Below are 27,500 nucleotides of genomic sequence, written 5' to 3' on the forward strand. Positions count from 1 at the left end.
TCACCATAACGAGGAACTGCTTTACGCGACCGTGAGCCCGCTCGCTAAAGCCCGCCATTGATGAAAAGTAATTTGAAAAGAAAATAAATTACTTTTAAATGATGACTCATTGCCGTTCGCGCTCCTGCACCATCGTCGAAGGACCGTCGGGGTGCGATAGCGCGTCACCATGGGCGCGCGATGGTGCACAATTTGCCGAAAGCCCGCGTGAAGGTGAAAGCGTGGCCCATCCAACCAGGGACCACTGAGGCGCCGAGTTTCGGTGGTTTTCTTGCCGGATGTTTCCATTCCATTGGCCCTTAAAGGACTCCTCGTTTAGCGGGGTGAAGTTTGTTTTTGTCGCGCGTGAATGCGTGAAGTGATGAGCTGCTGGTGAGTTAGAGTTGTGCTAACTTTAAGACACCGCAGTTCCACAGAAACACTGGGCATCTAACTTCTGTCACAAAACCTCGCCTCTGACACACCACATTCCACTCCCGGGCCCAGGGAGAGCTTGAAGTTCCTTCGTTCTAGGAGGTTTTTCGTAGAATTCGCAAAAGGCGGTCGTTCTAGCTTACTTGCTTCTGCTGCTGTGCCTGACTAGCGCACCAGCTCCAGAGCCTTCCAATGATGATGGTGATGACGACAACAACGACGACGCCAGTGATGAGAAGCAGGATGATGAGCTGGAAATAACGCAACAGGATGTAAGAAGACTCACGCTCAGTCCGACGTGATTTCGCCGACGTTGCCTTGGCACAAAATAACCAGGAGAGAGGCGAGTAGAGAACAGTTTATTAATGGCTCTCGAGGACAGGCAACCGTTACCGGGACCCTTTTTGCTCCAAGGGAACCTTTCGCGCTTTCCATATTTGGCAAATCTTTGCCACTAGCACACACAGAGGGACGTGAAATGTGTCGCGCCATCGCGTCGTTTGTGTAGCGTAGGCCCCCCCGTCCAGCCCCTTCCGTGGCCTCGATCATCAACTATCCATCGATCCTGCGACAGTCAATTTCGTTTGAAAAATTGCGTTATTGGAAATTGATGACTCCTCGGCCGGCAAATGACAACCGGAATTTGTTTGAACCGCGCCCACTCTCTCTCTCTCTGTCTCTCTCTTGTGTCCGCTATTTCCATCACACCGGTGGTAACAGATTGTCATGTCGATCGTCATGGTCCTTTTTTTTGGGGGGGGGGGGGGGTGGGAGGTGGTGGGTTAATGGGGAGCAGGTTTGTCTCGTTACCAACTCGCGATACCTTTGCAATCGGTTTCGGTTTTCAGCGGAAAGTACTTCCCCGCACTAAACAGATTTATAGCCGCGGTGGGTGGGGAAAAGGGAGGGGGAGAACTGTGGTCCTGATGGCCCAAACACACACTCACCTCGCCCAACGATGTAACCTACTTTTCGGACCTCGGTGTTAATCAATTCTTGTCAAAATGATGCCCGTGATATCTTGCTATCGAGCTAGATGGGGAGAGATGAGAGAGGGGGAAGTGGTGCAAAATATAAATTCATGACAGGACGGTTGACTGATGGAAGTGATAAGGCCGGGGGGGTGGAAAGGGTGTTCCTGGCAAAAAGCGCGCCCTTGCAAGCTTCTAGCCACGTCCCGGTAATGACGTTTTTCATCAATCTTTGACAGTTTGGCCACTCCAGCGCTCTGGTCCTGGTCAGTCCAGACACGGTACCTAGTGTACACACATTCGTAGTAGCCGTTGCGACACTGACGTGACAGTAAAACCGATCGCAGGATGCCCTGACGCTTGACCCGCCGCGTTTAAAAAATTTCATCTTTCGTCTTCTCACTTTTCCCGGCAATTCTCGCCAATTCCTTTTGTTTCGAGCGTTCACACGCATCTCCTGGCAGTCATTATCAATCTTCATTACCGAGGGGAGGGTAGCGAGGTTTTGCCACATTCTCGGTACGTTCCACATTGGCCACCCTGATTCGGTCAAAGTCTTCATTCTTCACCGTTGTCCTCTTCGATGCCGTCATCTTCGTCGCCGTCTTCGTTTGTGGTCCAGACCAGACCAACCGAGTACAAAACCGAGTATCAGTCCACAGTTAGTCCACGCCGCGGCTGGAACCACTAAAGATGTGTATCGGAGACAAAGAAAGAAATCACAACGACAGCAAAAAAAAAATAACCCGAACCGGCGGCTATCGCAAATGTCAATTATTTTATAGCGAGAAACATTTTTAATTGAGTAATCGATAACGATACGAGCCGAGCCGAGAAGTGAGCTATCGGCCAAAATGGCAAGGATGGAGGATTGTGGTAGCAAACAGGAAGAAGGAGAACACTTCCCTAGAATGAGACGAGCGAAAGCTAAAATGGCCGTTCCGAAAGCGTTCCGGAAGCTACTAAAAAGGGTGTTGCAGTTGCGTGGCGACACTCACTGCGTCACTGCGATGTTGGCAGACGAAGACAATGAAAAGCAATAACGAAAAGCAAAGCAAGAAACACAACAAAAAAACACGAAAGGTTGTTCGATGAAACAGAGCGAAGAGCGATGTGTGTCTCGCAGATCTATCGTAATCGATACTAACGATCTCAGACTGGTCTAGTATCGCCGATGTATCATCGCTCGACGGGTCGTGGGGGCATCATGCCCCCAACCCAGTCCCTCTTTCGAGGGCTAAACTATTCTTCCATAAAGTAGTGCGTTTTGCGAGAAGTGGACGTAGAGATAGTAGTAGGAATAAATCTTACCACCCCGCGCTCGTTTTGCAGTAGTGTAAGCGTTTTTCGAAAATTAGCAAAATTCCATTAGTGCGCGCGCTTGGTTTTTTTAGGGGTTTGTGCCATTCCGTTCCTTTAGGCATTAGGAGACTGGCACCTCACAAGAGCGGCCATTAATCCGTTTACTTAGCGATTGATTTTGTTTTGCGTTGCTACGTGTACATCTGCACAGCGGTCGTGTCGTCGTTAGGGATGCACATTTAAATGGTTACTCTTCATCGAGATCAAAGCAAGCCAAACAATAATGGCATGCCATGATGCTTCCGCTCTTCCTTACCGATACTGGCAGGCAGCGCGACGAAGCACGCAGCAACTTTCGATTAAGATAATAAATGCAAAAATTATGCGAAACCAGAGTGATCAAAAGATAAGCAGTCTAGGCGCGAGGAGGATACATAGAGCGCGTATATTTTAGGAAAGGTTGCAACATTGAAGGCTAAATCTAGTGAGTTAGTAAGTAGACACGACAATTAAAAGCAATCTCTATGGTCCTGAGGCAGTGAAGGTAGCGGGCTCCCGGTCGGTGGTTGTTGGAGTTGGAGACGCACAAAAACGCACTGCTCATATACACATACAAAGCTAGTGTGCACGCAATTCATAAGCAATATATGATGGAAAACATAATCCTTAAGAAACAAAACAACGAGAACGAAGCGGGAAAACGGCCGGGAACGGCCAACAGTCCAGTGCGACGATCCCGATCGACGACCATCCAAAAAAGGGGAAGAGGAAGAGATGGCAAACAAGAAGTAACCACTAGCTGCTAGCGCCGGGGGGTTACTACAACACCAATATAAGCAATATACGAACACAACATAAAGACACTCACGAAAACACAAACTCACCCATTAGAAACATGGCATGGAAATTGGCGAGAATATATTTTAACTGTAAGGGCACGTTAAGGCAATCGTTAAAGGGCTATGGGAATGGTGGCAATGGCTGAAATTCGCTTTAAGCACCGAACACAGCAACCGAACCGTTACGGTGTTGCAGGGCTAGAGTTATAAAAACTGCGTTACTGTGTGTAGAGAGTGTACTTTTGCAGAAGTAAAATAGTACTGTAGCTAGTAGGTCCCTACGGCAGGTTAAGTTAAACAAACATCACATCTAAATGCTGTATGCTGAATGTCTTGCGTCCGTTTTTTGGTGAAGCTTAAAGGGGGGGGAATGGGTTAAGAGGAGGCCACCGACCTCATCTCTAGCCGGTGGTGCAATCTGTGGCAGCTTCATTCCGTGTGCTTGCTGTAAAGAAGGTTAAGTGATTTTGTACTTTGTGTCACGGGCAGCAGCAGAGAGAGATAGGCATTAAGGTTCGTTATAGGCTTAGTGCAGCTTTTAGGTTCATCGATTTAATTCGGATCTTTGGAGCTGTCAAGTGACTTATATCGTTGACAAATCGCTCCGTCGGTCCGTGCGACAACAACAAAATCTCAATGTTTATGCTTTGCGCAACCTTAAACACCCTCTCAGTAGAAGTGCATACCCTCAAAAAGGAAGAGAGCGACCGAGTAGAAAATGATACTATCATCACACAACACACCCAACACCAACAGTTTAATCTGATTACGGGTTGTTGCTTCGAAGATTGTTTAACACTTTCACCAGCGCACGGGAATATTCATCCTCCTTCCCCCGCCCGAGATGACCGATCTCTAATTTCCTTGCATCATTAATTTGAATTTCGCAATCCGACACCCTTTCCGGCGATACGTAATGCCAACGGGGCCTAATGAGCTGGCAGTGCCAGCTAGTGCCATTCCACTTGTCACTTCGAGTGAGTCGCTACTCGCCTGCTGCTGTTGCCGTTGCCGGTCGGCTCGGTCTATAGCATGCCATGCCGTATCGTGGTCGGTCAAGTAGAAAAGGCACCTCTACCGGTCGCCCTCCTTAATTCAATCACACTCCATTTCCGGCTTCTTCCGGCTCGCTCCCTCTCTCTCCCTCTCACTCTATCCGTTGTGTACTGGAATGTCACGCACTTTTGCAAAACACACTCATGCTCACAAACACATACTGGCCGACACGCAGGCACTGGCACGCGGCCGAAGGAAGGAAAGCAGTCTGACATGGCGGATTTAGTGACCTGCTGGAATGACAAATGACCTGCTGACGCGTTGTAATTGTAAATCCCGGTATGCATGCGACAAGCCCAGGGACACTGTTGCATGCTGTTGCGCCCTATGCGCTCGCACTGCATCCTGCAGAACCGGTGTGCTATTAATTGGATAGCTCTCTACATTGGTAATGGAGTGACGTCGTCGTGCATCGTCGACATTGGTGGGGCAGCGTTTCTGGACTTGCGTCTTGCAAAAACTCGGCAGCATAACCAACCAACCGACGTCCAGAGATTTATGCTACATTTTTGCTACACTTTTGATTGATAGTTTTCGCCAGATTGACGTTGATGAAATCAAACGCATTCAAATGAAGGGTCAGGTCCTTTTTTTACTATTTATTTATTATACAAGCAGGCCTGTGCACATTGACTTGACAGCGGCATTGAGCTACAGTGGCTTCCGGTCGGTTAGTAGTTCTGCTACTGTCACTAGCAGATGATAAATTTCCTGTTTTATCGGCCAGCATGCTGGTATCAGGCTCGATAAAACCCAATGATGGTCGCAACCGGTTTTTGTGCCAGCATTAATATGGTTAAGATGAATTTCCCGACCATTTACCAGCCCAGCCCTTGCTATCGGACACCGGGTGAGATAGGCATCGCTCTATCATTCCCTGCAATCGACATCCCGGATCGAAACCAACCAGATCCTACGCGGCGGGGGGTGTGTCCGGTGATCAACTCCAAAGCGGCTGGATACATTTTTGGTGAAAAAAAACCCATCGTCCTCTCTTCCCACAAACCATAATCAATTGACAACCGAACGTGACACATGCGTGTGTATGTATGTGTGGTCATCAGTTGGCCAAACGACCGTGACCGTGCCACATAATCATTATCAGCTCGAGTTGCTGGGCCTCAAAATGTGGGAGGATCGAACCAATCAGTGGGGGGTGGGGGCCACACAGCTGCCCACAGTCTCCGAAACAGAGCCAAAAACTCATCGCAAAAGGATACAAAGCGCACCCGGAGATAGTGGCCGCGATAAAAAACCGCAGGAAAATCGGAGAGAGCCGGGTTTTTTTTTTGTTGTTGGTTCGTCTTTTTGGTTTGTTTGTTATATATATTCTCTCCACTCCCCCCCCCCCCCCCCCCCCCCCCCGTGGGGGGTCTATCTGCAATTGATGGCACAGGACCACCTCTCCTTCCCACCCCCCGGGGTTCACCATCTGCCGTGTGGTCAAAGCTCACTCAACCGACAGGACGGGGATCGTCCGATTACACCACGAATCGCCAGGCCAGGGAGCCGGGGAGGAGTTGAAAAATGTGATCTTCCGAGTGCGCTGGAAAGGCGGGACAAAAATTCCAAAATGGCTACACCAATGGCCACCGCACAGCAGCGGCGAAACCGAAGTCGGTGAGTCAGAAGTGGAAATTGAATCATCATTTTATCTGAAATATTATCTAAACTGAATTCAATTTCCGATCAAATTTATAACAGTCCGTCGCTCCGGTCCAGCGGCGCTGCGTGTGGCTGTGTGTGGTCGCAGGAAAAAAAACGAAGCGTGAAGTGAGCGACGAGGAGTAGAGAAGATCAGCATCGAAGTAGTCACGGGAACATGGCAGCCAATGCGATGGCAATTGCTGACCGATCGACCGAATACAATCGCAGGAACCGTTGCGCTGGTGACGTTGCTCGTCCGTCGTCGTCGTATACAATCCAATGCCCACAAGAGCGCCACCACATCAAGGCACATAAGAACCAGGGAACAAGTTCCACGAAATCCAATCCAATCCCACCCGCAACCACAACACAACCGTTCGCAACCTGGTGGTGTCGATTGTTCCGGACTCCTGTTGCCTTCTGCAAGACAGCCCCGCAGAGAATCGCAGAAGGCCAAGCACCATTTCATCACAATACGCGGCTCATCCTTGCACTCACCGGGATTCCGGATTTTCGACGCCGTTTTTTTTCCACCGATGTATCTCGGTGTTCGTCCACTTTTTAGGGCTTACTCCAGGTCCAGTAGCGTGGCCTGGTGTTGCCTGTGCAGTAGCAGACCGATGCAACTGCCGTAACGGCTACATCGGGCCATCCAATCCCCCCATTTTACACCCCATTCTGGGGTGCCATTTGGTGCCCATTTAATATGTTTGCCTCGTTTGCGCGGCCAAATGTACGATGATGGTGCGCCCTGCACCATGTCGCGTCGGTACGGCCACACCGGGCGGACGGCCGGACGACGTTCAGCTTGTTGAATTTTATGGCCTCATTGACCACACACACAGACACAGACACACCCCGAACGAGACCGCACGGATAAGCAACGGAGGACGACGACGACGACGACGAGTAGTAGGCCGTTTCGCTGAAACATCATCCTCGTGCTGCTGCTGCTTCTGCTGCACGGGCCGGTTGTTGCGAAACCAACGAAACGGAACGGCGAACGACGTACGGGGAAAAGCCACGGCCACTGGTCCTCCCTCGTACCGGGCCGGCTGGCAGGTCAACTCGTAAGTCACTTGACTTCGGGCACGGGTGAACCCCGGGATGGTTTAAGCTGCTACTGCTGCCCATCATTAACGCAACATTCATCGCCAACATAAAGTGCGCTGCACGCGGAATGTGTGAAATGCAAACATGTGCTTTCGGGAAGATGGTCCCCCGGTCCCGGCCCTTCCTTTCCGGTATCCATCAATGCGCGTTTTATGATTATTGATTGTTTGTGCAGCAGTTTCCGGTTGTTGTTGTCGCTGTCGCGGCCACGGTGACCCTTTTTGCTGAAGGTACAGGAGCCCTTCTTTTATGGTGATGGCATCACGCGATAAGCCAACTTAAGAGCGGTGCGCTGATCAATATACGCCAGGGATCACAGACAAGGCAGCCCGTTTAATGCAGAACACTTTAAGAATCATCCAGCTCTTCTTGATTGCTTCTAGTCGGCTGGAATACTCTCGAAATGATTGCATTGCAAGGTTAAAATCGCGAATCAAACATTCTAGGAGCTTCGAATCGTTCGATTGCTTACACAGAGAGCTGTTTGGTTGGTAAAAAAGCATTTAAAATGTATAAAAACCCATCAGGGAGCTGGGATATCGGCTGCAAAAAGCCACAGACGACACCACGGGATAGAAGTCTGGGCCGCAGATGGACAGACCGTACACATGGTCACCGGGATAGTTTAGGTATTGGCACTGCTGTTGTTTCTTAACTCTGGATCTGGTTGGAATCAGACACATTACCCCTGCGTTGACTCGGAATGAAGGAAGCAAGGGCCCGAATGGTTGTCTAGCGATATTGTAACGGATTCGACGGACCATGGCCACATAATGCGTTCACGGTTCGTTTCCCTGCCTCACCAAAACGGGCCAGCGGCCCAGTATTGAACGATCCGGCCGGCCCTTCGCATCGCTTCGGACACTCTTCTGACATGCCGATGCCGTTCTCTTCTAAATTCAATTAAAAATAATTACATAATTTCGTACCATTCTGTCCTGCGATCACGGTCGGACGGTCCATGTCCACCCTCGGAGAAGATCCGCACTGCGCATCGGAGGAGCTTCTGATGGGAAAATTGCGATTTTATAATGAACAAAAGAAATGATTCCATTCCAATTGCGAGGCATCGCCTTTCTCGCGCACCACCACCAACTAGTGTCGTGAGGCTGTGGGTGTGCCGGCTCCACACCCCCCCACCCCCCCCACCCGCCGGGATTTTCCCAATTTCCTCTCGCACCTTCTCGCGTACTCGCGTAGTACTCTCTTTAGAAGTGCCACCATTGTTTCGTTTCGCTTTGCGTCCATCTGCGGGCGTCGCCTCCCTGGGTTGCACTATTTTCAACGATCCCGTTCCGAAGAATGGGGACCGCAGCAGAAAGCGATTCAAAGCGCAGGCAACAGAAGAGCAGGCTACGCTGCATACGCCACCACCGTGCACCATTGTTGTGGTGGATGGCGACGCTGTTGCTCGGTGATAGAAGAATAAGGATAACAATGGCGCCTGGCAGGAGACGCTTGGACGAGAGAAGTGAAATAAGAAATGGCTCGATGGTGAGACCGAAGCGAAACCGGTTGAACACAAACGGTATACCGTCCATCAACGATGGCGGCGACGACGACGACGACGACGATGAAGAGGCTGGTGACACACAATGGCGACTTGGATCTCTGTATCAGCGACACTCTGTGCCGTCGCATATATATATGTAGCTCATCTAATCACTCCTCGTACGCTCTTCTATTAGAAACTGTATTTAACTATCCCGTGGGTAATCTCGTCCCTTCTCCTTTCACTTGGGGCTGACACAGATCTTTAACAGCAACAGCAAAAAGGAAAAAAAATCATCTCTCTCTCTCGTCAAGTTAAATCTTATGGAATCGCTCGCTTCTATTCAAAAAGTTTGCAACCATTTCTGGCCAGAGCTCCTCCTCAGACGCAATGTGACACAATCTTGTGCCGCAGATCCACCGAAGAGTGAATAGACGCGCTAGTGGTTTTACGAGAATTAGTCTAGGCCGTTGATATGTACGCGCTAGACAAACTTTCGTCTCGGAACGGGGCTGCTATAGGGCGCCGTGAGCCGTCTTGCTTGCTGACACCTTTGGACTTTGACTTCTCCTCCTTCTTTCCGTCCTCACGGTGACGTGGCGGTGGTGAGTGTGGGCGCGTTTGAATACCTGTCGCATAGTTGAGCGAATCTGGTTCTCCCCCCGCGTCGGACGTCAAACTGACAAAGTGTGTGCGAGAAGATGATGAGCCGCCCCCCCCGGGGGTCCAGACGCCGCACCGGTCTTTGGTGGTGGTCGGCGGATCCTTGACAGGATCTAATCTGGCGTAGCTAAATGTGGTACGATGGGCAAACCATCTGACACGTGCGCTGGCAGATGGCAGAAAGGCGACGCGACCATTGTTTCTGTGCATAGAGAACATCGGCCTCTACTCCCCCCGGGGGGGGCATCTTGGCCTTGGAAGTGAGCACTTGTTGTTGGTGCCAGGGTTTCACCGGGAACACACTTCACCTTCTGTAGCTGGTAGTCAGGAGGGAGCCTCTCGCTTGAAAATGTTGTCCAGGTGTAGCCAGCAGGTCGCTGCTTTAAAGATGCGAACATTGGGACCACGGCTTCGTACTACAAGAAGAAGTAGCCACATTGAAGGTTTTTTTATAAATTAATATTTAAAAAATGTTTTCACTTATCGATGCCGCACACAACGCAGCGTAAAGCGGTGGTTTTAGCGTTTTTTACCGTTGAGATCATGAGATGCATGTTAAATTTGGTCATTAATTGCGTCATTAATGTGCCAGGACAGTAGTATTCAAAAAATTTAATGAAAACTCGTTTTTTCAACATTTCAACACTTAACACATAATGCAGTTTGAGATTTATGGGTTATTTGGCCCTTTAAATTCCAGTAAAACCCCCAAAAAACCACTGAAATTTTACCAGTTACCTGGCGCCTCCATTTCGAAGGGCGCCTCCATCATCAAGATTTCTGCAACGGAGCTCCAACATTTTGTGTTCCCTGCGCGGCGACTGGTTTTGGAATTGCCTTTACCTAAAAGCAAATTTAATAAAGCAATGCACCTCCAAATTATATGGTGAAATGGCCCTCTAACTGGCTGTCACTTTCTTCTGCAGCCCACATACTAACATAAGTTTGAAACACCTGATTTAGATGATCCATTCTGAAGCCCTCAACGAACGAACTTATTTTAGGATCACCCCTAACCATCCCTGGCAGGATAAGTGAAACAGTCACTCTTTAAAGCGTACCCCAGCATCGCCCTGTGACAACAAGTGAGTAAAATAATGATACCAGAGCCACCGTCGTACCGAGGGCACCCGCACCGTTCTAACCGAACCAAAAATGTGTCCATCGCATTTCGAAGCTCATAAATCGCGGAATGGTCGAAATAAATTTTATATCAAATTATATTACGTTCAGCACCATTGGCATTACGAGCATGAAGCTACCGCTGCCGTGGCCTGGCAGCGCATGGCAATGAACCGGGAGGGAAACCGAGGGAGTTGATCGGCCCGTCGTGCTGTGAAACAAACAGAAAGGCAACCGGTGGACAAGCGAAGGAACCCTCACTAATAACCGATGGTAACCGAGGGAGGGAACAGCTGTTTTCAGTTTCAGTTTCGCCTTCCACGCGTTTGACGTGGAATGTTTGGCAATTATTTTCAAGTAATGAGAGGCAAATGAATATTTAATGTATGGCGGTACGGCTTCCGGGATAGAGGAGGATTTTTATTATTATATCTCTGTGCCCTGCCCGGTGGTCGCTGGTGAAAGGGGCCGAAAGCGAAGCAACTTCCAACGAGATGCATCCAGCAAAAACACAAGGAATTCGTTTTTTTTTTCTTTCTATGTTGTAACGACCCGAAGCTCGAAGCAAATTCTATTATTTCCAAGTCAATTCGCTAGCATTCTCGTCAATTAAACTGAGCTCCTTAGGGGCCAATCTCTCTCTCTCTCTCTCTTCTCTGTTCCTGCACAGGTATGCACTTCAAACGATTGTCGCATAAACATCAATCACACGATCAACGATCAAGCAACGCAACGAATGGGAGGCAAAAATATACCACGGCCAATGGTCACTTTATTTAGTGCAAACATGATAGACTTAACACAAGCATTAGGAGCAATCGCAAAAAAGGGGATTAAGAGAATAGAGCAAACAACAACCCGCAACATATCATATCAACAGACAATACCATACACTCATTTATCCACTACTTTACTCTCCATCTCTCTCTCTTGCTCTCTTTTGCTCTCTTTTGCTCTCTTTACCAACTTCTTTCATGTCGATTGTAGCTGTTAGTATAGCTGACTAGTTACTAGCTACGTAACGTGCTCCTACAACAGATCAAATCACCTTCCCAAAACGACGCGAGTCAGCAGACCCCGCAATTGAAGAAGCAAATCAACATTCTTCCTAGCTCCCTTCCCTCTCTTGACATCCGACGGCTCGCGGTGCATTTAGGAGCATTCCCAATATGCACACCAACCTGTTCGGCGACGGCGTTGGCGTGACGGTAAAGTTTGTGCTGTTGTGCCCCCTTTTGGAAAAAGTTTTCCGCCAGTTTTATCGCACGACGATGCTGGTATTATTTTACATTTTTCTCCTACGGCAATGTGCAATGCACAGCGGCGGCCCAAAGAAGAGAACCGACGAGGAGTTCAGTTCAGGAGTGAAACTAGTTCCCGTCGATGATGGTTTTACTTCTTCGCTTAACGTTCGTTGCATCCATTTGGCGTTTTTCTTTTCTTTTTTTGTTTCGTTTTGTTTCGTTTTGTTTCCGGCGTACTTTGATGCCGTGTGCCGCTTGTTTTGTGCTGTACAAGCGGCCAGGGCCGAGCATCGCTCCTCAGTTACACAAGTTACAGCAAGTTGTGCCCTCTACGAGTTGTGCCCTCCCAGAAGGGAACCGAGTGCGTCAAGGGTCGTGCATGTGTTGACGTAGCAACATGACGAAGCACCAGCGCACCATGCACTTGGTGGTGGTCTAACGATTTGCTTTGCTTTGACTGCAGTAGTAGCGCTGCATCATCAACGCGAAGACAAAAAAACGAACGAAAGAACTCACGAAGATATTGTAGAATCATCAGAACTTAAAAGTACCAAGTCAAACAATAACACTACAACAACTGGGCGAAACCATGACACAACTTTTCGACAGCAGTTTGGCCCGGTAGTTGGAGTGCAAATTAGAAAACGGCTCTCTACCGGGCCGTCGGCCCCGTTGCAAAGGCGCACAGGGAAATTATCTTCTCCAGCCGAACTTTGTGCAGTTCTTCAAGGGCCTCCGAAAAGGCCCTGGCTGCCCGGGCGTACTGCCGAAAGTACTCACTTCCGGTTCCATTAATTGCACATACCGTCGCACGCACGTCAGCACTCTTTTCCGGCAACGCCTCGAGCTCTTGAGGAAGTCTTGAGAGTCCCTGGAGGTTGCCAATACTACTTAGCCGACTGTTTTCTGGTTTTTTTTTTAGTATGCTTCAGACCCAAACGGCCCATCGTGATTCAGAGGCTTACACATGCTTTCAGGGCGTAATTATGTCGAAGTGAGCACCATTCCGTGCTGCTCGTCCGTGGTGTGCGAGCGTCAAGGCTGTTGATCTCTTCTTTTCGATTGCGAAGAATGCTGGCATCCCGGGCGGGAGGGGGGAAGGAAGGGTGAGCACATTATTATAAAACTTCGTAGTGGAAAGCAGCGCCGTAGTGGCATCGTAGATCAATTCACGTCAATCAAGATCAACACTTTAATGATGATAAAACTTAACAAAAAAAAAACCAAATGCTTCCACTAGCTCCGGTCCTTAGTCAATTTTAATGCAGATGCTAAAACTCAATTAGAAAATGAAAAACGGCCTCGCTAGACCGTTCGTTTTAGTCCGGTTTGGAGAAAAACCGATTTCATCAAAGTAGCGGTGTACTAGCGTGCCACGGCGTGCCCCCTAATTCCGGGCCGTTGGATGGTTACTAGGATTTACAACGGAATTTGTGCAATTACCTTAGGTCGTTACTTGCGTTTCATTACAAGAAAAGGATTTTATAATCATTCGAAGGATATACGCATGCCCATTGGCGGCCATGGGGGGTTTAAAAAGTTCTAATCTTTCCGCTCGTTGCAAAAATTTCTTCGGCATAAGACTTATAAAACCGAAAGTAAATCTTGATCATACATTAAATTAAAGTAGTTTCAAAGGGATATTTAAAATGCCTGGTTACCCTTTCCAGTAGCATATTTTGAAAATAAAATCGTTCGATAGTTATTAGTTCAAACATGCAGAAGGAAAAAAAAACGTTCAAAGGGCCTATACTTGGCGACTTTAAATTCGTTTGCGTTTCAAATTCAGTAGTTGTGACGATGGAGGAGTCCAGTAAAATATATTTCTTGCTCTCCGAAGGATCATACGCTTTCGAATAGTTCTCTGCTACATTCCTGAGTAGTGTGGTCCAGGGCCACGGGCCATTTGTTTAAGCCAACCACAGAAAATAAAAACTCCTACAAATAGCATCACTATCAACAGTTTAAGAATAGCTCACATCTTACTCTCTTAGCTCATTCAGCATTTCCGCTTCAGTAGCATGATGGGGGATGTTGTACTCATGTTCTTAGCTACCTGCCTTGCAGTAACACAAGATCTCTCTTCCAGTCAGCCCAGCTCAGTGGTTTGTGGGTGGGGTTGGGCGAGGCAGTATTAAATCAACAAAAAAAAATCTGAAAAAAAGACGCAACAACGATCAAGAGGTGCTCACGATGTGTGCGTCTCAAAACAAAACCACTCATTAACTGTAGAAGAAAATATCTAGTCAACAGCAAACTGATAGAAATCTTATCTTCGGTTTTTGGGTCTAGCTATCGCTGTAGATACCGTAGAGCAAAGCTATAAGGCGAGCCACCTGGAGAGGCGCGCGTGGGAATGTAGTGAATTCTGCAACATAAAAGCAATAGCAACGACACTTGAAAAGCAATATGTAAGAGGTGTGTAAACGAAAAATAAAACTAGACTAGAAACTTTAGGCCATATTTCATCTGTATTGCTGTACACTCCATGGCTTTCGGTGGTTCAATGATTGTGAATTGACGAAGAAAGACCGGTGGTTGCCCGAATGTATTAGCAGCAGAAAAGGACAGTGGCAGCTAAAACAAAAAGTGTAAGCTGCTTGCCGCCTAAATTCCGAAATTGACAGAAACAAGCAATCCATCAGACAAAAGGCCGCTGCTTGCGGAAAGACATACGGCTAAATCCAGGTCCACTGCACAGACCGGTGTAGGCCACGCCGTACAAGGCGTAAAAGGTGTACAATTGACCGCGCAAACCGCGTCAAGTAAACAGAAAAGCAATCTAAAGCTAAACCACGTAACGCGTAACCTAAAGCTAAAAGTAGGCGAGTAGACGAGGTAAATGCAACGATAAATAAGTAAATAAATGCAACATGCCATTAAAAATAAATTAACAACGAAAATCAAATATGAAAAGACCAAATGTGAGGTAAGCAGCAGTAGTAGCAGTAGTAGAGTTACGAAGTTGATTCAATTTAATGAAACACTAACGTTTTTGCCACAGTAAAAGAAAGCGCGCATTGCGGAGTCAGCGAAATAGAACACGATAGCAACAGAGTAGCAGTAGAATCTTTGCAATAATTCTTACTACTACTTGCAACTTGTAGCGTAATCTTGTATCTCGCGAATCCCCCGGCCCGATACTCGCCTAAAGGCATACAATACAACTCAGCTCTCTCTCTCTCTCCCTCCTTCTTCTTCGTCTTCTCATCTAACCACAAACAGGCAGTACAGCCCCAGGACACTTACCTATGTATCTCTATAACCGCTGCATGAGCTACAGGAAGCAGTGTGTTTATTACTAACAGGGACCACAGCATAGCTGCCCCACGTTGGTACTTCCAAAAGGCAGTGAATGGGGAGGCAAAATGCAGAATGCTTTCACAGGGATGACATGGGAAGAAGGGGCCTGTTCCTTGATGCATCCATAAAAACAAAAAAGAAAAAAATAAAACGCGCAAAGCTAAATTGTGACTTCGCTTCGTTGGCGCGTCACCTTGTCGCAACCATGGATACCGCGCCGCCCCCTAGAAACGATCGCTACGATGGTTGGCGCAAGTAGTAAGCAAGAACAAAAAGTGCTTAGATTAGTAAGACAGAGTCTGTGCGCGCAGTCCGAAAGGTTGCGAAGGGGGCAAAAACAAATTTCAAGTATTAAAAAAAAACAAGCCGAAAGGAAAATAGAAAGTTTTTTGATAATTTTTCATAATATTTACATTTATATACCGGAGAGACCCTGGAGAGGGCGAGGGAAAAGGGCGTTTTATTCAAATTTTAGCAAAAACACACACAGAAATAACAAACAAAAAAATGATATGGAAAAGCAATGGATCACAGCAACCACTTTGCAATGCAATGCGGAAAGAGGTAAAGCCAATATAAAAAAAATGTAACACTATACGGAGAGTCTGAGTCCGAGTGATGGTGTTGATGATGATGCTGATAATGATTAGCGAATGCGGGAGTGAATTCGAAACCATTCGATTCGATGCCCCCCCGCAGCGTGCGAAAGAAACAAAACTCAAGACAGATGAAACATTCAAAAAAATAAAAACCTAAATAAAATAAAAGACAAGACACCCAGAAAAGTAGAACAAACAAATTGAAACACCCATTACATACCGTCGTAGTAGATTGCTTTTATTGAAAGCTTCTAAGAACCAGTCAGCCTAAGATATTTAGTAGCCACTTGCGGAAAGAAATAGCGGGGGTGGAGGGGCGGGGGGGGGGGGTGCATTGTAAAAGCATTCGCCTCCCTTCAACGACAACAGCAGCACCAGCAACAGCGAGCTAGCGAGCGAGTGAACGACTTGTAAATGCATTTACTAACATTATACATTTACGAAATTTAACTTGGTAGCATATGGCTGGCAAAAAGGCGCGGTTTAGGTTTAGAAAGCTCGCCATCCATCACACCCACACCCCCAACCCATTTGGCCAAGCCACGAGGCACGCCACAAGTGGTACGATAAGAAGATCTCACCACGGTATAGCTTTATGTCCCTCTGTTTTTTTTTACTTAAACAATGTAGCTGGTACGTTAATTAGAGAGCTGACAGTGCTGAGCTGAGCTGAGAGGCGTGAATTGAGGGCGCAGATGGGAACCTCCCCCCCCCCCCCCCCCCTGGAAGGTGCTGCTAACAACAGCAACAATCCTGTCACAGAAAACGGGCATAGAACGCCAGGCCAGGGGAGGGGAACATCTGCAGATCTACATCACCGGCGGTGATGCATCCGGTAGGTTGTGCGTGCAATGCAGCAGGGACTCTTCGGTGGCAGATTGAAGGAGAAGGTGAAGGAGAAGCAAAACGAATGCTGCGTACACCCTCAGTTGCTGCGTTTGCTTTTGTCCCTGCGCTAAGGTATAAATATATATAGATATACATTATATTATACAAGCAAGCACAGCAAACGCCTCCCTAACTGGCCCTCCCGCAGCAAAAAGAGAAAAAAAACACCGCGGCCAGACACACACCAGAATCCCGCGCAACTGGTTGGGTTTGTATGTTTTGTGGTTCGACAGCAAACCCCGTAGCGATTGTCTTGCATTGATTATACACACATCTAAAAAAAAATGCGCCATTTAATGATTATGATATTATACATATATATTTATTCTTATATACTCATTAGTTAATATACATACGTATATATATATACATTATATATATAGCGGAAGACCGACCGGAAATCTAGTGATTAATAGCCTCAAGAAGCAATAAAAGATATTTTTAAAATTCAACCGCCTACTTGTTCAAACTCACTACTGTCTCTCTCGCTGTGCAAAAGCATCCTGCAACAAGAAGCTGGCGTAAATCAATTTACTTTTCACACTTCCATGTCCAGTGTCCCCTGCAACGAGTAAATATCAAAAGGGTACCTTGGCCATCAACCCCGCAGGGATGATTTGCATTCGTCATCGTGGCTCGCAAATTCCCCTGCATCGAACACACGGCGAAGCCGACGGCAAAATGGATTGAAAAGGACGATCTGCGCGATGATGTGGTCGTGTCGTGTGCAGGATAATCCTCGGTCTCTGATCTGGCCTACGGCGTGCCAGCTCCCGTTTGTCCATTACACACGGAGCGGTGCCCGTAGCCTTAAGGCAAACAGTACAACGGCGATGAACCTGCAGCACCGGTGGCAGCAGCAAACGAACAACACAATAAATTAATAAACATAATGGTTGTCAAATTCATCAACATAAATTTAATAATTTCAATAAATTACGGCCACGGACGGACACTCAACCCCATCGCTCGCTCGCAGTTGAATGCATTTTTGCGGTTCAGCCAAAAATTGTCCTGCGGTGTTCTGGATCGTTCCGCCCGCCCCCCCCCCCCCCCCCCCCCCCCCGGGGGTCACGGTTTGCTGTCCCTGGGGATGGTGCAGGATATGTTTTCGCGATAATTTAAATCCGTTCACAAAAAGCAAAATGAACGACGTCACCAATGAGGGGTCACCGAGCAGGATAGCAACGATTTGCGTTTGCAATGGCCTGCGGGTGTTACCCTCGGCCTACTACCATCTTCATCATCATCATCATCATCAGCGGCATCGTGATTTTATGTTCGCAGTGACCTTCGACCGTCGGATAAATGACGGGTGTGACAGCGAGAATTCACCGCGAATGGGGATATTGTGGAAAAATCTTTAGTTCCTGCAGCTCGTGAAGAGTATTGTTACACTAAATCGTTAACAGAAATCGTTCGTCCTAACACGCTCAAACTATATACTCTCTGTACTCGGATTTGGTTATAAGCTTACATGCTCAACAACTGTCGTTCGAGTTCTCTCAGTCGGTTCACGGCCCATTTTGGAATGCCAGTCATGTAGCCGTACCATGCGGTTAAATCGTAAAATTGGCCAGCATCGAAAACGTGTCACCGCGTTTGGACGGAAGTGGCCACCGGCAGGCATTCAAATCCAATGAGCTGGTGTTCTATACCGTCAGAGGCTTGTGTCTGTCGAAGATTAAATCGCAGAAATAACAACAAACCACGTCTACCACTCACTATCCGCACTAGCTAATATGTTTAACAATAGACAAATCACGAACGACCAAAAGCGCTCCTGCAGCCTGTTGAAAGGCGACACAAGGCACCATTTTTAACATCCTTTTTAATGCCACCGCACAATGGTGGCAACGCGGGTACCGGAATGGTCCCAAAAGGTTCCGCCTGCAAACTCCGTATCAAACCTCTTCACTCTTCTCACCGTATGAGTGACGATACGACGAGTGTATAGTAGCGAAAGTAGCGGAGCGGATTGTAGAGCGGGCCACACGTGCTCTTGATGATAGTAGTTGGCAAACTGCCGTTTGCCGTCACGAACCAGAACCACGACTACTATTGCGGGGCATTTTTGCCGGGCCGCGGGTAACAGGCACGAGTGTAACAGTTGGAAGTGAGATAAAATTTATTTCTAAAACTCCCACAAACTCACAGGACACTGGCTGCAGATGCTGGGATGGAAAAGACGAATGATGACGAGGATTGTAGTGCCATCGACAGAGATACAAGAACCGGGGGACACCCGGTTGCGATAAGAGGCGAGCGGCTTTTGCTTAACCGTCACCACAAAACGGTTCTGCTGTGAAGTGAAGTAAATGCGACATGGTGTACCCCGACATGGACAACGGAGTTTGGACTGGTCCATGGATGATTTTTCGACGTTCGACCAAGACCTCTCAAAGAGTAATGGTACCTCTCAGAAGGGCCGTACCATAAATGACTTAAAACCAATTACGAAATGGCAAAAGGGGTTGTATTGCGTTCGCTCGCTTATCTGTAACGATGGCTTTGCATTAGCGCTGCTCCGTACCAGCCGTACACTGGGCCAGCTCGGGGAAATCACAATAGTTAACCACTTCGCTCCAGTGAAGCCCCGGTGGACAGTTCTGCTGGAGTGGTACACCGTACGGGTCGCAGATGAAGTACTTGGTGCAGTCGGTACCGTGCGGTATGTACACCATATGATCCGGATCGTACACCGGTGGACAATCGTAGGCCAGCCCATCCGGCACCGCCGTCGTCGGTTCCTCTGTCGTCGTTTCGGTTCCTCCCTCCGGTACACACTGGGACTCGGACGGGTAGTCGCACCGCTTGATTCGATCGTTCCAGAGCAATCCGGGAGGGCACTTGCTGGTCACCTCCCGGCCGTGGCTACAGATGATAAACTTGTCGCAATCGGTCGGATGGGGAAACAGGATCGGTGGCTTCTCTGGGTCATCCTCCGGTGGGCAGCGATCACTGGCGAGCACTAGTGAGGTCGATAGTAGAACTAGCAACACACCGGCACTACCGTAGAACGACACTGTTATGGAACCACAAAGAACAAGAATCCGTCGTTACACTGTCCTACGGGCTCGTCGGAATCGTGCTTACCTGTAACTTTCATGGTACGGAATGGTTGCTGCACTTTCGGTGAAGGGGATGACGCTTGAATCCGGTATGATGCAGTGACCGCTGTGCCGTGTACGTTTTTATTGGATTCGCGGCCTTATCGGGCTACATCCGTGTACATCAACGTGATAGTGGCGCTTTCAAGTTGCAGTCTGGCACTTGAAGCGAATGGCGGTAAGAGTGTGATTCTCCGAAGGTGATTTCTGGTACAGCGGACCCACTTCTATCCCCATACTGGCCTCGTCCCGTCGCGTCCCGTCCCCCTCGCCACCTTGTTGAGTGAAGTGACTCTTCTCGATCGTCAACAACTGGAAGAAGGCGGGCTTAAGGGCTTGTTCCGGTGCACGGAACCGTTTTTGTGAATCACATCTGGCCCGATTCTACTTCTGCAACAATCTTTCTCTTCTGCGATAAAATGGAGCTGTAAAAAACCGGGCACCACCAGCCTCTGCAGCTTAATCGCTCAATATGTGGATCCGCTTTGATATGCAATTTACAACATCATCATCATTATCATCGTAAATTAATTTAGCTTTTCTAACCGCCCGGCAGTACGATAATTGGATTTCACGTCTAGCACGGATATGACATGGGACAAGGATTGTCCATCTGCAAGGCCAGGACCATCATGATAGCGGGGGGCGATTCGTGAGGGCGTACGATTCTTATTTCACTTTGTCCACACACTGCTGCTGCCCCTTGTTGATGCAAACCGATTTAACGGACTGCAAATTTGGCCATTTATTTAAAGTATCTTCATCAGACACACGCGGGCAGGCAGGCAGGCAGGCAGACCATCACGGACGACCACAGGACATGCGGGTTCGTCACCGATGTATGTGTTAATCCTTGACACGATTCATATTCATATTAGTGTGTAATCATAATCATTATGTTCACTCTCTAAAAACTCCATCATTTTCAACCCGGTCAACCACGTGCGTGCCGGTTTCGGTCGTCCCTCGAGCCCGGCATCGAGATGCACGGTGCCGGCAGAGTTTCGTACAAAAACATAGACATTTTCCGATAGGCAGTCACACCGATTCATCGTAACGATTATGGTTATTGGTCAGGGAGCGTTTATAAGCTCGTAACACACCGCTCTCCACGCTAGCCGTGTCCCTTCGGTTGCTGCACGGTGCGGTGCATCGGATATAGCGATAAAAAGGGATCCGTATTCGTGAGCCTGCGGCATCCCGATACGATCCCTGTGTGGGATCTCAGTACCCTTCGCTACTGGTCAGTCGAAAATGGGGACATATTTATTATTATATTGGCACGCGGGTATGCATTCATTGACTAGAAATTGCAGGCTGAGCATAGTGAGAACACGACCGACGTTGCATTTTAAACTTTATGCAATCGAAATTACAAACATACAGATCTGCTGGGATTTCGGCTTTATCAACAGGTTATCATTCGGACTGTTCGGGTGTTTTAGTGCCGCTCAATCGACCTACAACAAGAACACTTGAAATATTGTATTTTCTTTTTATTGACCTTTTTGGAATGAAAAAAAAAAACAAAACAAACCGATCATTAATCGGAATCATCCGAGTCGTACTGGACGCGTGCGCCTCGAGCTGAAGGAACGTTTCTTGTCGAAGATCGGCTAGCGACGGTCGTCATGGAGCTGCTGTTGTTGGCGGATTGTTGGCTAAACATGGAGGCAATAGAAGATTGCGACCTTGAGGTACTGGGCACCGCCACGGCCACCTTCGATGCAGCGCGCGAACTACCGCGCGTGGTGTTGGCTGCGGTGGCTCCCCGTGCTCCCCGTGCTCTGGTGCCACGGCCTGCTTTGGCTCCCCGGGCCGTTGTGGTGGTCTTTTTCTTACCACTAACGCTGCCATCTTCGTCGTCGTCGCCCTCCTTCGGATCGGTGGGATGGAGACGGTCCATTGGATCGGATGACTTCTGTGCTCGTGAGTCCAGCATTGCCAACATTTCGTGATACAGAGTGTCCTCATTATCATGGAATCCCGTTAGCACTTCATCCACGTTATCCTCTGTCAGTGAATTGCTGGTAGTGAGGTATTCTATTACTTTGTTCTCATAGAACTCCAGGATTCTTTCGGCCGCATCATCATCGTGGTGGTCAACCACTCGACGACAGAATTCCCTCATACTACGGGGACACAAAACCTCCATCTGGTTGGCTGCGGGTGCCTCGGCAAAATACAGATCGACCACATCTTCCGGCCGGCTGATGTTTTGCTTTCGTTTGTAAGCTTCATCGAACGCCTTGCTGTCCAGCTTCACGTGATCGTTCTTCGCTCGAACCAGCTTCTTCTGGAACAGAATCATATCGAGCGGATTGGCCACTCGTTCCATGTACCCTTGCCCGAATCGGATCGTATTGAACTGTTGTGCTACATCCGTTGTTATCAGCCGGAGCCGTATCAGTGGACGCTTCGGTTGTCGTTCGTTATCGGTATGTTTTGCTTTCGAACGCTCGATCATTGCCTCCACTCGATCGGTCGCAAACTGCATCACCTTCTGGGGCGCATCAACGCCCGCCAGTTCCACTTCATCGATCACTGTGGACAGATCGACCGTTTCGAACTCGAACGGCCGCACGGTCTGCAGGGGAATCGGATCCATCCGGAAAATCTCCTTGTGAATACTGAGAAGCGCGCAGCACTTCTGGATGGATTCACCCTCCGACAGCGAAGTGGCCACCGTCGATCCCGGCTGGCTAACAAAGAACCCCTTCTGTGCGTTCTGCTCTGGCTGTATACGGCAATCGTGCTCGTGGCCCCAGATGATCAGATTTAGGAACTTTGGCAGCGCATTCTCTGGCAAGTACTTCTTATAGCCTCGATCGGCACGGTTCTGATGGAGCACCAACATATTGAACCACCCCGGATCGTCCGGTTTCTGCATGAACACCTTCCCCTCCTCGAACAGTCGGCACAGGCGACCATCGGCAATGTGACTGAGCCCAAAGAGCGCCAGTTTCGTCTCTCCCTTCTGCAGCAGAAGCGGTTTGATGATCACCTGGTTCAGGTTGTTCCACTTGCCAAAGTAATTCACGTACCCGTTGGTGCTCAACAGTTCCATCGCGCTAATATGCCCGAATCCCGTCATATCATCATGATTGCCATGGATGGAGAACACCGGAATGGCTATGTTGACGTTAGGGTCCTCGTAATTCATCGTACTGCTCAGCGTATCGGCCAGCGATGCATTCTCATCCCGCAGGACCTGCAACTGGATTGGTTTGTCCCCGAGCGTGTACGTCTTTAGCAGCCGCAGGCATCGGTTCAGTGTGTTTGTCGAAGGATTGGCAACGTGAAACAGATCGCCTCCGAGCAGAACCGCATCCACATCGTTCTCCACCGCGTGCTGCAAAACCTCCTCAAACGCCAGGAAGCTGTCTTGTCCTAAAAGTAAAAGAGCCCGGAGTTAACACTCGGAACAACAGGACACCGGGTTTTTCGGGCGCGCAAACTTACCTCGCAGTTGATTCTTCTCTTCGTACCCCAGATGAATATCACTGGCCACCAGAATCTTCAGCACGTCGTCCGGATTGAAATCCGCGCTATCGATACAATCTTCCTGCGACATGGTTGCTACGACGATTTTCCAACGAATCTGGAAAAATCATGAAAACTCTCTCTCAAGCCGGCGATACATGAAGCGTAAACTCTCGAGCCGGCGATACATGAAGCGTAAACTCTCGTATAAACTCAGAATGTAATGCCAAAAAGTTTACATTTGCCGTTTACACGGTGTAAATAGATTATAGGTCCACGGAGCATAAATCCTAGCGTAAACGCTGTTTGCAAGCGATTTGCCCCACTACATTTCCTGTTTGTGGTTTGCATTAATAGTGAGTGTTCATTACTAGCGTTTTTAATCTTTTTATTCGGAAAAAGTATTATATTTTTCTCACAAAAGTCGATAAAAGTTCAGTGTAATTCGGATTACGCGTCTCAACCCGGTCATGTAAACATGTTCAAGTGTAAATTAATTTTATATTTACGCTTGAGTTTACGCTTCATGTATCGCCGGCTTCGTATAAACTCAGAATGTAATGCCAAAAAGTTTACATTTGCCGTTTACACGATGTAAAAGAGATTATAGGTCCACGGAGCATAAATCCTAGCGTAAACGCTGTTTGCAAGCGATTTGCCCCACTACATTTCCTGTTCGTGGTTTGCATTAATAGTGAGTGTTCATTACTAGCGTTTTTAATCTTTTTCTTTGGAAAAAAGATTCTATTTTTCTCACAAAAGTCGATTAAAGTTCAGTGTAATTCGGATTACGCGTCTCAACCCGGTCATGTAAACATGTTCAAGTGTAAATTAATTTTATATTTACGCTTGAGTTTACGCTTCATGTATCGCCGGCTTCAAAACAGCTCAAAAACTCAAAAAACGAATAAAACCGGCCAAACAGTTTCCGCCTTTTTTTGCGAACCAAGGTTTCTATTCCCCGTTGACACAGAACATTTTCTCCTATTAAGGCTCCTGTTATGGGGCGTTTACACGCTATGATTTTGATCGGCCGATCTCAAGCGATAACTATAATCTTTACTTTTTACTCGCCAAAAACATTCGTAAAGGGCAATAAATTTCGGTAAAAATAGCGCGAACAACAACAAAGGTCTCCCGTCTAGAATAAAACAACCAAAAAAATCAAATTTCATACAACGCCCCTGAATGTATGTAAATTGGACCGACAATAATGCCCTGCTGATCGTTCGATCAAAATCGTTACGAGTACACGCCCCATTAAGGCTTAACAGGAGCGCGCGCCATAAGCCGGGGATACATGAAGCGTAAACTCTAGTATAAACTCAGAGTGTTAGAGAGTTTCTGCACTGCGCGAAAATTTTCGTTTTCATTTCGTAAGCCGGCGATACATGAAGCGTAAACTCTCGTATAAACTCAGAATGTAATGCCAAAAAGTTTACATTTGCCGTTTACACGGTGTAAATAGATTATAGGTCCACGGAGCATAAATCCTAGCGTAAACGCTGTTTGCAAGCGATTTGCCCCACTACATTTCCTGTTTGTGGTTTGCATTAATAGTGAGTGTTCATTACTAGCGTTTGTAATCTTTTTCTTCGGAAAAAAGATCCTATTTTTCTCACAAAAGTCGATAAAAGTTCAGTGTAATTCGGATTACACGTCTCAACCCGGTCATGTAAACATGTTCAAGTGTAAATTAATTTTATATTTACGCTTGAGTTTACGCTTCATGTATCGCCGGCTGTAGAAAACGAAAATTTTCGCGCAATGTAGAACCACTCTAACAGGAGCCTTAACAGGAGAAAATGTTCTGTGTCAACGGGGTATTGCAGCGCGGTGCGGCAATTCGAGCAGGTCCGCTTCGAGCAGTATTCGAGCTCCGCTTTCGCCGAGCCACGCGACGGGCGATCAAAACAACCCGGCGCTCTTGGCGTTCCCGGCTCGACGCGACTTCTTTTGAAATCCTTGATCCTTCTGGTGCGGTCAATCGCTCGCGCACCCTTACGGCGGAGGATCCTGTCGGGCAAAGGATCCGAAGAGACGGCTGCACCCTGCCGATCATCGTGGCGCTGTTCATACGGCTTTCGTGAATCAAAAAGGGCGGCATTTCGGAGGACAAAATGAGCAGAGATCATCACTACTACGAGGTAATTAGTGGACAGCATCGTTTTACCCGCCCCGGGAAATGGCATTAATTTCCGGCTCTCTCTCTCTCTCTCTCTGGCCCTGCAGAGCTCCCGATCTAGGAGCCGGGATCGGAAGTACCGGCGCGAGTACCGGGATGAGACGGAACGTTACAATCAAACCGATTACGGTTCGGGCTCCAGTTCCAGCTACCGGCGCAGTTCACAGCATCACCGGACCCAGCAACACTCCTCGCACTACCATGACCCCGCGCCCACCGCGAGCACCTCATCGGCCTCGTACTCCTCCGGGAAGATCGTGCTGGCCGTGTTCAATCTCAGCATCTACACTACCGAGGCGGAGCTGTACGATATTTTCTCCAAGTTTGGCCCCGTCCGCAAAACCACCGTTGTGCTCGATGCGAAGGTAAGTGGCCGGGTTAGCAACAGCAGCAGCAGCAGCAGCAGCAGTTGTGGTCCATCAATATCCCTCAATCGTAGCCTCACTTTTTGCCCGGAATCGTGGAGCAGTGTCATCCCGGTGCAAGCGTGATGGCCTCGAGGGTACAGCAAACGCCAGTGGAAAGTAATGAAATGGAATCAAGACGGACGATATTTTTGCCCGTTTTTTCTTGAGGAACCAATTCCATTAAAGGCCTTTCCGAACATTCCTTCCGAACCGTGGAGAATTAACCAATTGTTCCGGGGGAATCCATTAACTTCCATCTACTAAACCTTTCTCCTCCTCTCTTTCTCTCTCTCTCTCTCTCTTTCTCTTGACAGACTGGCCGTTCCCGGGGCTTCGGTTTCGTGTACTTTGAGAGTGCAGAGGACGCCAAGATAGCGCACGATCAGGCAAACGGCATCGAGATCGGTGATCGCCGGATAAGGGTGGACTTTTCGGCAACCAACAAACCACACGATCCGACACCCGGCGTCTACTATGGGCGTGTATCGTACCCGAAAGGCCCGTATCACGGTGGCAGCGGACATTCAAGTGGTCACCCATCCTCCATGTCTTCCCGCGGTTATCATCATTGCCGAGCGTGTGAGGTCGAAGCACGCGATCGGGATCGCTGGGAACGAGAAACACACTCAAGGTACGCAGGAGAAACATTCCGCGTGGTCAACACGTTTTAATTCCCTTCCCTCTATTCTCCAGAGATCGTTACTATTACGATAGCTACTCATCTAGCGATCGGAGACGGGACCGGTCGACGTCAAGCCGTTCGCGGGGTGATTACTATCGCAGCGGAACCAGTATTCGCTGACCCGTGGTTGGCGGGTAACGCGGGCCATCTTAGCGAAGTGTACCACCACTACCACAAGCAACAGCAGCATCAGCATCAGCATCAGCAGCATCCACATTCAGAGTCAGTCAAAGTCATGGGCCATGGTGTGTGAATGGTGTTTAGAATTTAGGGGAACAAGAAGGGAACGACAACGGGCACACAACGGCACACGAGCACATAAGGAATTGAGCCAAACGCAAACGATCCTGCTTCCCTAAATTTGAAGACGCGCTAGGCGCTCTTCGCTTGCAATTCGATTGTTGGCTGTTAGTTTTAAACAGGTTTTTGTTCGCGCTAGAAAACCATCCAGTACGTGAACCGGCCCTAAGCAGGAAAAGATGAGAAAACTTCGAAACCAAAACCACCTATGAAACCGGCCACCAGCGCCGTGTGGCCCTTGTGTGGATCTTGTGGAACTGGATTCCGACCCGCACGGCACGGCACGGCAGATCAGTCAGATGGGCGTACGGTTTGCGTCGTGTATTTTGATATTTTACTTCTTTTTAATGTCTGTTTTAAATCCTATTGTATCCTATTGTGGCCTATTCCCTAGTTATCAGAGTGTTAGAGCGTCCCGTCAAAGTACCGTTTGTTGGTGTTGCCTTACCGTAAGCAGAGGTCCGCCGCCAGGCAGAAGGCCGAGTCATAGGCCGAGGCGATTTAATGAGCCAGTTACGAGTGTTACGTTTCTTTGTTAATGATACGTTGCAGGTTAAACTAAGTAAAGAAAGAGAATGTAAGCAAATAGTAAGGCAGTTTTTTCCGCGCGTGTATAGTAATAATTGTAAAAAGGAACCGGAAAAGGAAAGGAGGGAAATGGTATAAAAAAATGTAATGAA

The 27,500-nt window shown here is 48.2% G+C and overlaps 4 protein-coding genes across 4 annotated transcripts in view; 2 read left to right on the forward strand and 2 right to left on the reverse strand.

The window, feature by feature from the left end:
- LOC126578833 (putative uncharacterized protein DDB_G0291608) overlaps positions 1 to 27,500 on the forward strand; it is a 140,337-nt gene that overhangs the window by 52,190 nt on the left and 60,647 nt on the right. The window lies entirely within an intron of this gene.
- Positions 19,108 to 19,865, reverse strand: LOC126578848 (peritrophin-1-like). The gene is made up of 2 exons (XM_050241788.1): positions 19,750 to 19,865; positions 19,108 to 19,678 (listed from the first exon to the last, which is right to left on the reverse strand). Exons 1-2 carry the CDS (start codon positions 19,760 to 19,762, stop codon positions 19,170 to 19,172), a joined length of 522 nt encoding a protein of 173 aa, XP_050097745.1. The 5' UTR covers positions 19,763 to 19,865; the 3' UTR covers positions 19,108 to 19,169.
- On the reverse strand, positions 21,239 to 24,128 carry LOC126578832 (double-strand break repair protein MRE11). Its single transcript, XM_050241766.1, has 2 exons — positions 23,226 to 24,128; positions 21,239 to 23,153 (listed from the first exon to the last, which is right to left on the reverse strand). Exons 1-2 carry the CDS (start codon positions 23,335 to 23,337, stop codon positions 21,307 to 21,309), a joined length of 1,959 nt encoding a protein of 652 aa, XP_050097723.1. The 5' UTR covers positions 23,338 to 24,128; the 3' UTR covers positions 21,239 to 21,306.
- LOC126578841 (transformer-2 protein homolog alpha-like) overlaps positions 25,164 to 27,500 on the forward strand; it is a 2,346-nt gene continuing 9 nt past the window's right edge. The window contains exons 1-4 of the mRNA XM_050241782.1: positions 25,164 to 25,393; positions 25,479 to 25,796; positions 26,153 to 26,469; positions 26,532 to 27,500. The exon at positions 26,532 to 27,500 is cut by the window's right edge and continues 9 nt beyond it. Coding sequence (XP_050097739.1) covers positions 25,367 to 25,393; positions 25,479 to 25,796; positions 26,153 to 26,469; positions 26,532 to 26,640 — 771 coding nt within the window. The 5' untranslated portion in view covers positions 25,164 to 25,366 and the 3' untranslated portion in view covers positions 26,641 to 27,500. The remainder of the gene's footprint in view (positions 25,394 to 25,478; positions 25,797 to 26,152; positions 26,470 to 26,531) is intronic.

Source organism: Anopheles aquasalis, chromosome 3, assembly GCF_943734665.1.
Source record: "Anopheles aquasalis chromosome 3, idAnoAquaMG_Q_19, whole genome shotgun sequence".
Taxonomy (NCBI): Eukaryota; Metazoa; Arthropoda; class Insecta; order Diptera; family Culicidae; genus Anopheles; species Anopheles aquasalis.